The sequence below is a fragment of the Fukomys damarensis genome, unplaced genomic scaffold, assembly GCF_012274545.1.
Source record: "Fukomys damarensis isolate Sample0158 unplaced genomic scaffold, DMR_v1.0_HiC HiC_scaffold_37, whole genome shotgun sequence".
NCBI classification, from domain to species: Eukaryota; Metazoa; Chordata; class Mammalia; order Rodentia; family Bathyergidae; genus Fukomys; species Fukomys damarensis.
The window spans coordinates 63,122,025-63,138,266 of NW_022900949.1; the positions used below are offsets into that span (position 1 = coordinate 63,122,025).

The 16,242-nt window shown below is 35.2% G+C and overlaps 1 protein-coding gene across 1 annotated transcript in view; it reads right to left on the minus strand.

Annotated features, from left to right (window-relative positions):
- Positions 1–16,242, minus strand: part of Gmps (guanine monophosphate synthase) — a 71,007-nt gene that overhangs the window by 19,728 nt on the left and 35,037 nt on the right. Inside the window, exons 4-10 of the mRNA XM_010636908.3 lie at positions 15,568–15,665; positions 13,877–13,980; positions 9,705–9,898; positions 9,292–9,457; positions 6,568–6,719; positions 5,851–6,024; positions 3,453–3,558 (exon numbers count right to left, since the gene is read on the minus strand). Coding sequence (XP_010635210.1) covers positions 3,453–3,558; positions 5,851–6,024; positions 6,568–6,719; positions 9,292–9,457; positions 9,705–9,898; positions 13,877–13,980; positions 15,568–15,665 — 994 coding nt within the window. The remainder of the gene's footprint in view (positions 1–3,452; positions 3,559–5,850; positions 6,025–6,567; positions 6,720–9,291; positions 9,458–9,704; positions 9,899–13,876; positions 13,981–15,567; positions 15,666–16,242) is intronic.

Genomic DNA, 16,242 nt, shown 5'->3' on the forward strand with positions numbered 1-16,242 from the left:
TAAACAAACAAAAAAAAAAAAAAAAAAAAGGAAAGAAAACACTCAATTCCATGTAATTAGGAAGGAAAAAGCTGAAATCTCAACAGATCCTACAGAAATCCAGATCATCCATACCTACTTTGAGAACCTGTCTTTTAATAAGATGGAAAACACAGAAGAAATGAACAGATTCCTAAACCAAAGCTGAATCAAGAAGATATAAAAATTCTAAATAACCCAGTAACAGTCAATAAAATTGAAGATGTAATTAAAAATTACTAACAAAGAAAACCCCAGGTCCTGATGGATTCACTGCTGAATTTTACAAGAAATTTAGAGAAGACCTAATGCCATTTCTCCTTAAACACTTTAATGAAATTGAAAGGGAAGCAATATTCTCAAACTCACTTCCTGGAAGCAAGTATTACCCTGATACCAAAACTAGAGAAGGATCCAAAGGAAGAAAGAACTACAGGCTGATCTCCCTAATAAGCATAGACACAAAAATCTCAATAAGATACTGGCAAATAGAATGTAGCAAATCATCAAAAGATTATACCCCATGATCAAGTAGGATTCATCCCAGGGATGCAGGGATGGTTCAACCTACACAAATTAATAAATATAATATGATATATCAATAGAGACAAGGACAAAAGTTACATGATCATCTCAACAGACCCAGGAAAAGCATTTGACAAAGTCCAACACCCATTCATGCTTTAAAGAAAAAAAAAATGCTATAGAAAACACTCAAATCCACGCAATTAGGAAGGAAAAGGCTGAAAGTATTAGATGGGCTTTATTTCAATCTGTCAAAAGGCATCTATGACAAACCAACAACTGGCATCATACTAAATAGTCAAAAGCTAAAAGCTTTTATTCTAAAATCAGGAAGACAAGGATGTCTGCTATTACCACACCTATTCAATAAAGTTCTAGAAACATTAGTCAGCCCAATTGGACAAGAGAAAGAAATGAAAATAAAAATAGGAAAGGAAGAGATGGTATGTGGGGATAACATGTATACAGAAGATACCAACTTCAGTTGCATAGCTACACACAAAGTCATCACTCAAAAATCAGAAACATTCCTGTACACAAATAACAGACTTAGTGAGAAATTAGAAAAACCATGCCTTTCACAATAGCACTAAAAAAATGAAATACTTAGAAATCAGTGTTAACAGAAGAAGTAACACTGAAAGCTTCAGTACTCTGAAAAAGAAGACCGAAGAGGGTATCAGAAAATGGGAAGATATCCCTTGCTCATAGGTGAAAGAACCAACACAGCAAAAGAGGGATATCACAATCCCTTACTCAAAATTATACTACAGAGCTACTGTGACAAATACAGCATGGTACTGGTAAAAAACCAGACCTGAGGAATGAAACATATTAGAAGATGCAGAAACACACTCAGCCACCTATCTTTGACAAAGGGGCCAAAAGCCTTCACTGGAAGAAAGATAGCCCCATTAATAAATGGTGCTGGAAAAACTAGCTTTCCACATACCAAAGATTAAAACTAGTCCCTCATCTCTCACTATGCACTAAAGTAAAAATGCAATGAATCAAAGATCTAAATATTAAAACAGAAGCACTAGGGCTGGGGATTTAGCTCAGCAGTTCGGTGGCCTGCCTTGCAAGCGCAAGGACCCGAGTTCAATCCCTGTACCAAACAACAACAACAACAACAAAAAAACCCAAAACAGAAACACTACATCTGCTGGAAGAGAGAATAGTTAGAACTCTTGAAGACAGAGGTATACACAAATTTTATAAACAAAATTCCAATCACATGGGAAATATTACAAAGAATCAACAGCTGGGATCTCATCTTATTTAAAAGCTTTTTGCATTGCAAAAGAAATCATCAAGAGTGAAGAGACAAAATTTTTTGCCAGTTCTTTCTTTCTCAGAAAAAGACTAGTATCCATAAAGAACTAAAAAAAAAATAAAAACAAAAACAAAAAGCCAATTTAAAGACCCAATTCAAAAACAAGCATCTGAAATGAATACAAACTTCTCAGATAAAGTAGAAACAGCAAATAAATATTTTAAAAAGTGTTCAACATTACTGATCATTCGAAAGATGTGAATTAAAACAAAGCTGAGATTCCATCTCACTCTAGAAAGAATGGCTTATTATCGAGAAATCAACCAGTAACAAATGCTGGCAGGTCTATGGGGGAAAAGGAACCCTTCTCTGCTGTTGGTGGGAGGGTAGACTGGTGGAACCACTGTGGAAATCAGTGTGCAAATTCCTAAAAAATTTAAAACTACAGTCTCCATTTGACCCAGCTATGCCTCCTCTTTGTATCTTCACCAAAAAATTAAAAGCATCATACCAAATAGATATATGCACACCCATGTTTACAGTGGCACTGTTTGTAATAACTAAATCTTGGAAACAGCCCAAATGCCCATCAACTAATGAGTGGGTAAAGATGTTGTTATTTTTAAAAACAATGGAGTACTTCTGAGCCACAAAGAAGGACAAACTTGAGACATTTCAAATGGATACACCTTGTCACCATACTCCTAAGTGAAATAAATGAGACACGTGTGTAAATATAGCATTTTCTCTGGTACAAGAAACTGAAGGTACAAATGAAGACCAAAATGTGTAACAGATATTGTGAAATAGGAAGAAAATGTTTAAATGGAAAGGGGCACTAAGGAGGGGGGAGAGTAAAAGGAAAGAAGGGAAAAAGAAAGAAAGATGGAAACAAAGCTTTTTGTGAACAAGGAAGAGAGGGGTAGAAAGGAGAGGAGGGAAATGGGAAAAAAATACGAATCAAGATATATCATGTACAGGTACAGAATCTCTATGACAAACGTGATCATTTTGTATATCTAAAATGTACCAAGAAACTTAAACAATTACAAAAAGAATTTAGCTCAGGGGCACTGTACCTGTCTCACAAGTGCAAGATCCTAAATTCAACAGAAAGAAAAAGAAAAGAAAGAAAGTGGGTAGGGGAGGGAAGGGAGGAAAGGAAGGGAATTAGGGAAGGAAAAGGATGGAGGAAGGGAGAGAGAGAGACAAGGGAGGAAGGAAAGGAGGGAGCGAGGGAGGGAGGGTAGGAAAGCAGGCAGGCAGCAAGAAGTGGCAATATTATTAAAATAGGCCTGACTCCCATAGATCATTTAATATCTAAATGCAAACACTATGGAAAAATGAGTATTTAATAAAATAAATACAGTAGACACTCAAAAGAATTTGTTTCCTATCCTCCTTATCTTTTTGTCATGTTATAATCCCCAAGATTATAAATTATTTAGAATTATCTGGTTGGGCCAGGGATTTAGCTCAGTGGTTCTGGCGCCTGCTTCACAAGCTCAAAGGCCTGAGTTCGAGCCCCGGTACCAAAAAAAAAAAAAAAAAGAGGGGTAGAAATATCTGGATTGATTTTTCTTTACAGGAAGAACTAAAAACAAATTAAATCAAAAATTTTAAAAAAATTTACCTGGAAATGGATGCCTGGAAACTAATTCTTCCGGAAGTCCAAGTTCTCTGCCTAAAATTCTCACTTCATCTTTATGAAAATCTTTCAGTGGTTCTATTACTTTTCCCTACAAAGAAAAAGAAAAGTCAATCAATACAAATTAGTAATAAAAACGGCATGGAAAAGGATAATAAGTAATTGGCCCTTCTACTGTCTTATTACTTAGCTTAAAAAATTGTCTTTAAAAATGCATTCCCAGTCAGGCATGGCAGTGCAATTCCTGTAATCCCAGCACTCAGGAGCCTGAGGAAGGAGGATTGCTGCAAGTTTGAAACGCCAGTCCGAACGCCATAGTGAGTTCAAGACCAGCCTGAACTACATGGCAAGACCCTGTTCCAAAAAAATTAAAACATCAACAAAAAACTCCTATGTGCCATGTGCTTGTAAGAAATGAAATCAAGCATTTCAGTAGTATCACATTTTTCTTTGAAATATATTTTAAACAAAACCTTTCAAACAAAAATATATCACGACAAACCACTCCATCGTTTCCAATTTAGTTCTCAAGGTAATTATAAAATATCATGTTAAAGTTTCAAAATTAAAACTCCTAATGACATCAAGAAAGTGACACAACAACCAACAAAACAGAAAATATTGGCAAATCATATATGTAGCAAGAAATCTAACTAGAATATATAAAAAAAGAATTTGACAATTTTTAAAATAAGCCAAGTAAAAAAACAAGCAATGGATAGGAATAAACATTTCTCCAACATGTACAAATGACCAATAAGCACATGAAAAGATACTCAACATTATTAGCTATCAGAGAAATACAAATCGGAATTACAGTGAGCTACTGGTGCAACTAAAATTAAAAGCAACACACTCCTTAGGATGGCTACTACAAAAAAAGAAAAAAAAAATCAGAAAGTAATCAATGTTGGTAAGGATGTGAGGAAATTAGAATCCTTGTCTTATTTTTGGCTGGATTATAAAATGGTATAACAGCTACAGAAAACAACATGAAGGTTCCTCAAAAAACTTTAAATACCCTATAATCCAGCAATTACATCTCTGGGTACACATGCAAAAGAACTAAAAGCAAGGTTTTGAGATAGTTATACACACATATTCATAAAAGTGGTATCCAACATATCCAAAAAATAATCACTTCTCGGCCTTTTTGCCAAGATAAAGTACAAAATATAAAAAAATAGAAGTAACCCAAATACACATCAATGAATAAATGGATTAATTCTAATATACAGACACAATGTTATAGTATCTAGCTTAGAAAGTCAGGACATTCTGTCACCTGCTACAACATGGGTAAATCTTAAGGACACTATGCTAAGAAATATAAACCAGTCAGAGACAAGACAATGATTCCAATTATGTGATGTACTTAAAGTACTAAACTACATAGAAAGTGAAGGACAGATAATAAGTCTTGGGAAGATGTGGAGAAATTGGGACCCCCCCACACACACTGCTAGCAAGAAGATAAAATGTTTCAACCATCTTGGATAACAATTTGGCATTTCATTAAAATGTTAAGTAGTTACTATGTGAGCTAGCAGTTCTACTAATACACTAAAATAAATGAAAATACACACTCACCAAAGTGTAACTGAAGTTTATAGCAACATTGTAACAGCCAAAAAATGGAACAATTCAAATGTCCAATGATAAATGAAGAAATAAAATGTGATGTAACCATAAACTGAATTGAACCCAGAGTCTTTGCACTGAACTACATCCCCACCCCTCAACCCTTTGTTATTTTTGAAACAAGGACTTCATAAGTCATTAAATTGCCCAGGTTGAGCTCAAACTTGCAATCCTCCTGCCTCAGCCTCCCAGGGTGCTGGTATTACAGACATGCACCACTACAATCAGCCATTAAAATGGATTATTTATCATTAGAAAAAAATCATGTGCTGACACATGCTACAGCATAAACCTTAAAAATATGGTAAGTAAAAGAAACTAATAATGAATAAGAGATAGTATACTGTATAATTCAATTGTTAAAAATGTTCAAAAAACATAAAACTAGAGACAGAAAATAAGTTAGTGGATTTCTAGGGCTGGCCAGAGGGCTAGGGATTAAGACAGGTAGAATGAGGACTGACTGCTAATGAATACGGGATTCCTTTGCACGTAATGAAAACATTCTAAAATTCAGAGTGTGGTGGGGGCCAGGGATTTAGCTCAGTGACACCAAGCCTGCCTCAGAAGTACAAGGTCCTCAGTTCGATCTCTAGTACCAAACAAAAAGAGAAAAAAAAGTTAAGACTGTGGTGACAGTTATAACAACTTGGTAAATATTGCAAGACAAACAGTAAAGGAAGGAGACATTAGAGAGACTTTCCATGTATCTACTTTATTAAAAAGTTCTTGTTAGTTTTACCTCTTCTCTCAACTTTCTGATAAGTTCTGTGTCATTGTGATGAGTTTTGATGAGTTCAGCTTTGCCACTTGCAACAAGGGATGCACTTTCAATTAGATCAGGCCGTAAAGTACCTTGGGCAAGGAAAACCTCATCTGGTTTCAGATTCATTTCTCCAATTACTTCATTGGCAATCTAAAACCAACAGGAGGAAAACAGCCTTAGACCACATGAATTTATTTAAAGACAGCAAAATTGTATACTTTCAGCTAAATTTTCAGTCTTTTTGTAAGACCAACAAAGAAATTAAATCAACCAATCTTCAAATTTCTTTAGAATATGTGCTTTCACATGATTCAAAAATGTTGCAAACAGTCCCTCCAAGAGTTTGAAATCTACTAACATACCCAATATCAACTGAAAATGGCTATTCTTTTTTTTTTTTTCTTTTTCCTCACAGTACTGGGGAGCAATCCAAGGGCCTTGGGCATAATAGGCAAGTGTTCTACCTAGAAACATCTACAGTCTTCTTAAACATTAAAATAATAGCCCGGCAGCATATATGTTTTTAAAATATAAAACAAGTTCTACAGATCAGTACAAATAATACATCATATATATGTCAGCCACAAAAGAGAGATCCAAAATTAGCCATTTTTTTTACTTGATGTAATGACAAACATACACAACTACTAAGATTCATATCAAAACGCACACTGATATTAAAAAGAAAGGTACCTTCACAAAAGTATCGCCAATGATTTTTCTTTTCTCCTCAGGACTTGTAGTCATATTTAATGTTTTGCTAATTCTTTTTCGTGGGGTTCTGTCTTCATCTGATATTGGTAAAGTAGTTGTCCCATTATAGAAGGAATGAGCAGCATTTATCACTAAGAGATATAGAAGATATGTTTTAACCTAATAGTTTTTAAAAATCTTAGGTAACAAGTTGAATTGAACAGAAAATCTAGATGACTCCTTCTTATTTCCCCTAAGTGTGCCTACAATACTCAAGAACTATTAATATGTCACAAGTGACACATAGGGGACATCATTAAATTTTGCATGTATGAGACTCACTGCATTTAGAGTGATCAAAGGTCATGATATCACAAACTATGCTTGTTTGCTCTCTGTCTGTTTAGTGCTCTACCAGAGCAACAAGCAAAAGCCCTATCCAAGATGCTTAGCCCTAAGGGAGTCAAAAGCAGTGGTTCAGTATGGAGAATCAAAGTCCTTGGAGCAGCCACTGACTAGTGTCTTAAAAAAAACGGTTTATAAATGTATATTTATCAATCCTTATCTGTCCTTTATTTTATGTAAGAGCAAGGAATCAAAAACTAAGATCTCTATTTGGTGCTAAGGCTTAATAAGATGATAAGGCAGCTGGCTGTTTCACTGGGGGTCTACGAATAATCTGTATGCCTTTCCTTTAAACTAGTCAATTACCCAGAGAAGACACAGCCAATCTCTGCCTGTGGGTATTTTGGTACCTGAACAAAGTGGTGAAAGAGACAACCCCATTCAATATATAGGTTTTAACTTAATTCTCTTCCTAATGTAGAATTTTGCCTCCACCTTAAGTATGCCTCGATCGGTCTGACAAAGTCCAAAGGCTCTCCTGTTTGACCTCTCTACAGAATGAGTTATGACAAGAGAAGGACAGCTGTCGTTTGCTTGGATGTTAGCAAAATAATCTGTTGCTTATATTTTCAAATGATTCCTGCTTTAGGGTTACCCAGAGACCCACGATTCAAAAAGGACCCAATGTTTCCAATTTCTGAGCCTCCACAGTAATCTGCAGAATAAATCAGCTGGATTTTTCTTAGCTTCCTTCCCAACTCTTCCCCAAGATTCTAAATTCTTCTATACTATGTCGGTGACCAAGGACAAATCCAGGTTTTGCGGGGGCTGAAACTTTGAAATCCAGTATAGTTGGAAGACCCCCTTCAATAAACAGTGTGAGATATTTAGAAATAAGTTATGCTGAGATGACTAACAAGAAGTTAAGTGTATACAGAAATAATTACAAGTCACATATACACCACTAAACCCAAACTAAATGTTATCTCCAGCTAAACTTTTTCTTAGCCTCATCCCAAAATGCTCACAGCCCATTAAGCAGGAGAATCATCCCAAGTTTAAGGCAAGCCCAGGCTACATGGCAAGACCCCATCTTAAAAATAAAAAAGAACAACAACAAAAAGTAAATAAATAAAAATAAATAAATACTTTTTAAAAATTAAAATGCCCACAGCCACTCCACCCTACCCACGAACATAAATCTGAATGGAAATAGAAAATAGAGTTAATCAACCACAGACTATTAAAATATTTTATTCACAAATTCCACAAAAACATTTGATCATGTAAAGACACTGGTAGGGTCCCTCCCAGGACTTTCTAAGATTAACTAGTCAGGGAAACTTACACTTAAATTCATAGGCTTATCAAAGAAAATCTACCTTAAGTATCTGTTTTCTACCTTCCAACATTTTGTTGAAACCATTTTCGGTCTTCTCTCTTTCTTACCCTTGTATCACTGTACTTGTTTTTCATTCCTTTACTGATATTTCAGTAAAGTTTCAAACAAGAAAGTGGTATATTCACTGCAACCTTACCTACAAGTCTTCACCTTATATTCATTTTTTAGCATCAATTTCAAATAATTCAGTAATATACAAATGGATTTTTTTCCGCAATACTAGGGATTGAACCCAAGGCCTTCACAACAAGCTGTATCTCCAGTCTTTTTTTATTTTTAACTTTAAGACAGGGTCTCCCTAACTTAAGTTTCTCAAGCTGGGCCTGAACTTGCAATCTTCCTGCCTCACCCCCTAAGAGTGCTGGGATTAAAGGCATATACAACCATACCCAGCTTGTTTTTTTTTTTTTTTTTTTTTAAGAAATGGGGCTTGCCACATTGCCCAGGCAACAGAGAGAATGACAAGATGATAGCTTATTAAGTAAACAATAGCTGTCTCAATACTTTTAAAATTTATACTAGGACCTTTATTGCACTAGAGATAATTTTCCAACAATAAAAAATGTCTTTCAACTTTGAGCTTATTAAAAACTACAACTGGTGAAGAAAATGTGCTCATTTAAAACCAGAAAAAAGCTGGGTAAATTAGCTCAGTGGTTTTGCTGCCTGACTTGCAAGCACAAGAGCCACAGTTCGATCCCCAGTACCAACAAAACAAAACAAAACAAAACTATGGCAAATATGCTGTTACCACGAATTGAAATATTACAATGCTAGCAAAATCTTTGGGCTGGGGATTTAGCTCAGTGGTCCCACCACCTGCCTTGGAAGCACAAGGGCCTGAGTTCAATCCCGGTACAAAAAAAAAGTCTATATGCCAATAAAACCGGGAAAAAAAATGCTCATTAAACAATATGGCTTGATTTGATAAAACAAGTTTTGCCATGTAAATTAACTTTTTTGTAGTTCATTAATACCTTTGACCTGAATTCCAAGTTTTTTGAGGGCCTCTTCAACAGACTGGCTTTCGCGTTTTCTCATAAAGCCATTATCAATGTGCACAGCAATGACTTGATCTTGATTCAAAGCACGATTTAGCAGAGCTGTACAAACTGTTGAGTCTACACCACCACTGAGTAAAACCTATGGGTAAAATGAAAAATCAAATTGAGCAAAATAAGCAAAAAGGAAATAAGCACTAAATCTTAGATCACTGTCTAGAAGTTTACATAAAGAATACATATGGTAATTAGGAAAGCACCGTGAAACAATGAAATAAACAAAGCTTATGTTCACTGGTTAACATTAAGATGCTATGTTAAGGAATCTAGCTCTAGGTCCCAATATTACTGACAAAAATTTGTGACCTGCCAGAGGATAAAGTGCTTACCAAAACTTTTGATGTGCCCACTTGCTCTTTGATCTCTCGAATGCATTCAAGTTCTCTGTTCTGCACTGTAAAAGTCCCAGTGCACCCAGCTATATCATAAAGGAAATTCTTCAGTATTACTTTTCCATTTTCTGTAAGGCCAACTTCTGGGTGGAACTGTACTCCATACAATTTTTTAGATTCATTTGCTATACCTTTACAGAGAAAATAATCAAATTTATTCATGTTGAAAAGACTCGACCAATACTCACAATTCTTTCCTCAAAATCTCTCATGAACGTTTAAACTGACATGGTTTAATGAATTTTTTATTACAGGTAAAGAGTACATAACATAAATAATATTACATTGCCCTAATCTTTTTTATAAGGATTTTTCTTTTTATGGCAATTAATGAGCTACATGACAGTGCAAGAAGCCCTACAGAAAGATTATTCCATGGCATTCTTACTTCTCCACTACTACTTTATATTTCTTTCCCATTTAACAAAATAACTCAATTTTGGTTCTCAGCCCTATATGGCTTTTTCCTATAGTGTATAACTGACTCCCTATATTAAAAGATCCTTATATATCAGACTGGTCAGAATATTCTAGGTATTTGTTTCTTGAATACACTTAACTATAAATACAGGCCAAGCATCCCTTACCCAAAATGCCTACAACTAGAAAGCTTGGGATTTTTTTCCACTGACTTTGGAATATCTGCATATACATAATGAGGTATCTTGGGGACGGGATCTAAGTCAGTATTTCATTCATAATTCATACGTAGTTTACACATACAGCCTGAAGGTAATTTTACAGAATATTTTTAGTGTTCCTGTGTTTTGACTACCTCTTGGCATACAAGGGCACGTATGGAATTTGACACTGGTGGTATCAAGTTGGAGCTCAAATAAGGATTTCAAATTTTCAGGCTAGGGATGCTCAATCTATAAAACTTCATCTACTTGACTAATGTATTTCTCAAAATTATCTACCAAACAGCAGATGTTGGACTAGATATCTTACATCTGCATGTATTACACCTATTTTATGGTTTAGATATTAAGAAACTTGTTTGAACTCTTGGCCAATTAAGTAATAAACTTAATGGAATGACAGGCTCCCAAACTCATATTCATTCTACTACACCAAGGTACCTCACATTTTCTTTATTAGGCTTCCAGGATACTACTATCTTAGTTCACTTATTTCATGACTTGCCCCTGCTGACTCTTCCTTGCTGGTTCTTTCTCATGTGGTCCACAGGAAGCAATCCAGTACTTAGCCCTTATATCTCTTCTCTATATATTCTGAGTGATCTCAGATATCAACTCTAACTAACTTTAAAATTCTACCCATGATTCTAAGCCCTCAAATTTATATGTCTAGCCCCATTTTCTCCTTGAAAGACCACACACACACACACACACACACACACACACACACACACACACCTGGGCTACCAGACTTTCTAAGCTATCTTGAATTTAATATGCAAACCCAAACTCCTAAGGTCTTTCCTATTTGGTAAAAAATTTTATTCTCTGGATGCTTAGGCTAAAAAACTCAAGAGTTGTTAAAACTATATTCTACTTCGTTTTCCTGACTCCACACCAAATCCAATAGAAAATTCTTTGTCTCTCCACTCACAGCACCTCGGAATTCAACCGTCCCTGAATACTTACATGTCCACCACTCTAGCCCAGACAATGTGCTCCCTTCTGGTTACCACAACAGACTCTCAGATGGTCTTGTTGCTCCTTCTATTTTTTAGCCTGACTCTTTTCCTCTCGGGTAGCATAATCCTACAGTTAAACCACATCTCTCCTTTATTCAAAACCACACCTATAATCCCAGCATTTGGGAGGCTGAAGCAGGAAGACTGCCTGAAGTTTGAGTTCAGCCTGGGCTACAGTGAGTTCAAGGCCAGCTGAGACTACTTAAAGAGACCCTGTCTCAAAAACCAAAACAAAAATCTCACCTATGAATGAAGTCCAAATTTTACAGGCTCACATATCTTGTGCTTTGGACTCCATCTACCTCTAATTTACTACTCACCTCTACACTTACTTTTTTTTTTTAACATGGGAAGGAATATTTAATGGCTTTGATAGACAACATTCTTCACTGAGCACTGGACACTTATGAGGATATGTAATGCAGAGATGCTGCCTATAAGTTTAAAATCTTGTGAACCAACCTCTTGAGGCCAAACTGTGACACTGTTCATTTCTGTGTTTTTACCGACATCACTGTTAAGTTTAAACGTATGGAGAAAAAATCAGCAACTTTCATGTGTGATATAAATGTACAAAATATATGCCCACATAGAGATTTTCGTGCATATGCTGTCTTTTGTGAACTTTATGTTGACAGAGTACCTGAGAACAGGTGTGCAGCCCCAGACTCACTCTTCTCTAACTGTACAGTCTCCGTGAACTCCTTATACACGGCCCACCCTAAGACTTTTGCTTTACTATTTCCTCTTTCCTCAAATATGCAGAAGAATCAGCATTCATTTTCATCAAGTCCAATGTCATATTACAGGAACACTGTCCCAGGAATATCTTAAACAAACAGTAACATTCCTACTCACACATTCTGTAAATACCTAACCTCCCACACCACCAATTTTTTTTTAATGTGAACATGTGATACTAGAAATATTCAATATTTGCATACTTCTATCCTCCTTACAATGTTAGGGGATTTTGTCTATTTTCTTCATTCCTATGTCCTTGACACCTGGTATTTGTGCCTGACACATGATAGGTACTCAGGTATTCTCGAATGAACAAAAATATTAAGCTTATATATCACTGTGGATTTAAAGCCTTTTCAGTTAAAACAAAACAAAACACTCCCAATTCTTGGGTGGCTGATGCCAGAGGATTACCACAAGTTTGAGGCCAGCCTTGGTTACAGAGTTCAAAGCCAGCGTTAAGTACACAGCGAGACCTTGTCAAAAACTTTTGAAAAGACTCATCATTTCTATGTTCATGTATTAAGTCTTTTAAGTAACTGCAAGCAGATTACTCAACTCAGTTTATCCACAACAAATTATTCTTCCAACGTTTTAGGTTTGGCATCTCAAAGTCTTATAGCTAAGCCTACTTTTTTTCTTTGAATGATTTTCAGTGCTATTAACAATTATTTATATTATAGTTGTTCAGGTAAGCAAGTCCAAATCCCAAACTGCCAGAAAAATCAATTTTTCTTCAACAAAAAAGTAGAAAATGAAAATGATCTCTGCAAAGGGCTAGACAGTAAATATTTTAGGTCTTGTGAGATACAGTCAACTGAGTTTTTGTTGCTGTTGCTTTTGTCTTGTAAGACAGGGTCTTGCTATGCAGTTCAGGCTGTCCTCAAACTCACAATGCAGATTAGTCTAGCCTCAAGCTCACAAATTCTCATGCCTCAGCCCCCTGAGTGCTGGGGTTATAGGCATGCCCCACCATACCCAGCCCTGTGTTTTATTATAGCCCTTTAATAATATAAAAACCATTCTTAGTTCCCGAGCAAGAAAAAACAGGCCATAGGCTAGACTGGACACACAGGTCAAAACTTGTCAACTCTGGTTCAGAAAATTATCCTTTAATCCTTAGTATGGTATTTTGCAGATATCCAAGTCCAATAAAAAGCATGAAAAAACAAGCACAACAGAAAGATAAACATCTCAAATTTTTCCTCAGTTATAAAACTATAGCATTTTACATTTGCAAAGAATATACGAGAAGCATTTTTTTGTGTGTGACATTGGGGATTGAACCAAGAACTTTCAAAATGAGCTACACAGCTAGTTTCTTTCCTTTCCCCCTTGTTTCTCATTTTGAGACAAGGTCTCACTATGTCACTGAGTTACTGAGACTGGATTTGACCTTGCAGTCCTCCTCTATCAGCCTCCCAGAGTGCTAGGGTTGCAGGGATATACCACTGCAACCAAATAGAATAAACATTTATTTTTTTCTGGAACTCAGGACCTGTGAGGCAGGCACAGTGCCACTTAGCTGAATCCCTGTGGATTTCTGTGATGAACATCTTAAAATGTATTTTAAGCAAACCAATATGTGACTTCCAGGTAATTATTCTAATACTGAATTCCTTTAACAATTGATCCCACTGAATTTATAGTGTTTTTAAAAATAAGATAAAGAGTATTTCATACAGAAACACATAATTTTCACCTGCTACAATGTTCCCAGAACGTGCCACAACCTTGAATCCATCAGCTACTTTGTCTACGCTATCTCCATGAGTAAGCAAAACAATTTCTTCCTTCTGAAGGCCCCTGAACATACAAAAAACAAAAATCACACACAAGAATACCGTAACAATTCATGACTTTAGCTTTTAAATTTTTAATCCAAGTTGGAACACACTACTGATTAAGTCAATGGAGTCTAAGAATTATTAATAAACAAAACTATAAGCTAGAAATAGCAGAGTTAAAAAAGGTAACAAAAAAAGATTAAAAAAAAGTGAAAAATAAACTTTTAGCACTATACGATGAAAAAGAAAACCAAAAAGAGTAACAAATATTTCATGCAGCCACTAATTAATAGCCTGCATCTTATAGACTTATAGTTAAAGGGGAATGTGGTTTTTAAAATAAAATTGAAATTTAGTTTAAGGAAATTATGTAAGTGTACCAAGACTTCACCATATGAGCTTTACACAAAGAACAAAAACCTCCCCAAAAATAAAGTGACCTTTTAAAATTTAAGTTTCCTGTCTTCTCAAAAAACATAATGAAAATTAATAAATTTTTACTCAAGTCAGTCAATAATTCAAGGAAGCCTGAACCACAGCTGATTCATTCATTTTATTTCTTTTTCCATGTTTTTCTTTTCTTTTTTATGTGGTAGGGAGGGCATGCATGACTGCCCCAGTGGGGGCTTGTACTACTTCTCAGAGAGTCTTTCATTACAATAATGCAAAGAAAGACATTGATTTAGCAGACCAGATACCATCATACTACATTTTCTTAAGGAAAACAATGAAACAATATTAAAAAATTACAGCTAATTTGTGGTACAGCAATTGTAAATGGATATAACATATGCCAGCAATGAAGTACTGATAAGATTTCCATGTTAAAATTTAGAGATTAATAAAGTATTTACAAATGTAAGTTTAATAAAAAACAAAATTGCTAATTATTACAATAATTTAAATTGGTATACTATTAATATTCATATTTCAAAAGTAATCATTCAAAATCAAAGCAACTAACAAGATTCAGTACATTTACATACTTTTTTATTAATTTTATTTGTAAAAGACAAGTGATTAGAACCACTTTTGTACCAAGATACTCAGTGAGACAGTCATGCATGTACCACAGTAGTTCAGATGGCAGGAAGATGTTAGAAAGACTGAAGACCAAACTACAGTTCCACCACAATTCAGAGGTAAGGAGAAAGGAAAATAAAAACTATTTAGGAATGAATCTAGCAAGTGGATGGCTTAGTAAGTGCTCAAAAGAAACCTAATGAAGGAGAAATGCACGTGCGTATAGTCAAATGCAGGATAGTTTAAATCTTTATTGATGTGCCACATTTGGCATAGTAATATATAAAATCACTCCAAGAGTGAAAAGGGAAATCACAGATGTCGGCATCACGAGACACAGGGTTCCCAGACTACACAGGTCTCCCCAAGTCATTTCCTGAGTGCCTTTCTTATTCCGAATTAGCTTAACACATCATTCTTCACTGTGCAGACATACAAATGGAAGGCAAATGTGGCAAATACACCTGCACGGTTACTACTGATCCTTCATTTTATAAACTACTAAACCTCTAATTTTGAAAACTAACAGCAATGACTTTAAACTCATTTATCTACTACCATTCTTAGTATTCCAAGGACATACCTGAATAATGAACACGTATTATCCACACTGACGTTGAAGACCCCGTCTTCTCTAACACTTTTTTTGTGCACAGTACCTCCAAATACCTTATTCATCATCTGCTCAAAGAGAAAACAAATATGAATCAAAAGAAAAATCTTCATTTTCTTATGATGGTTTTTATCGTTTAGACTTCCTGTTTTCAAAATGTTATATTTGTACCCAAAAAATAAAGGGAGTTTGATAAATATAGATAACTTTGTATATGTATAGATATAAATCTATATCTATATCTTTATCTATCTATATATATATATAGAGAGAGAGAGAGAAAGAGTTATTAACAGACACGATTATAAAACAAAATTGAATTAGAAATTTGACCTAAAGTTAACTTCTGTTAAACACTGGCATATTTTTCTATTCCATGTGCTTTAGTTCATCTGTTACAAATACAAATTTTATTCTTAAATAAGAGTTTAATTTTTAAGCATTTAAAAAGATACTCTGAGCTTAGCAAAAAGCCAGCACAGAACCAACACAGGAATTCAGACAAATATAAATTCCTCCAAGCTATTTAATCTTTGGCCCCACAGGAGCAGGCTAAACAACTCCAAGAAGAATGTGGTGAAGAGACAGGATAAGTGAGAAAATCCAGCCTTTTAATTAAGCTCATCTGTTCAAATCCCATATGCC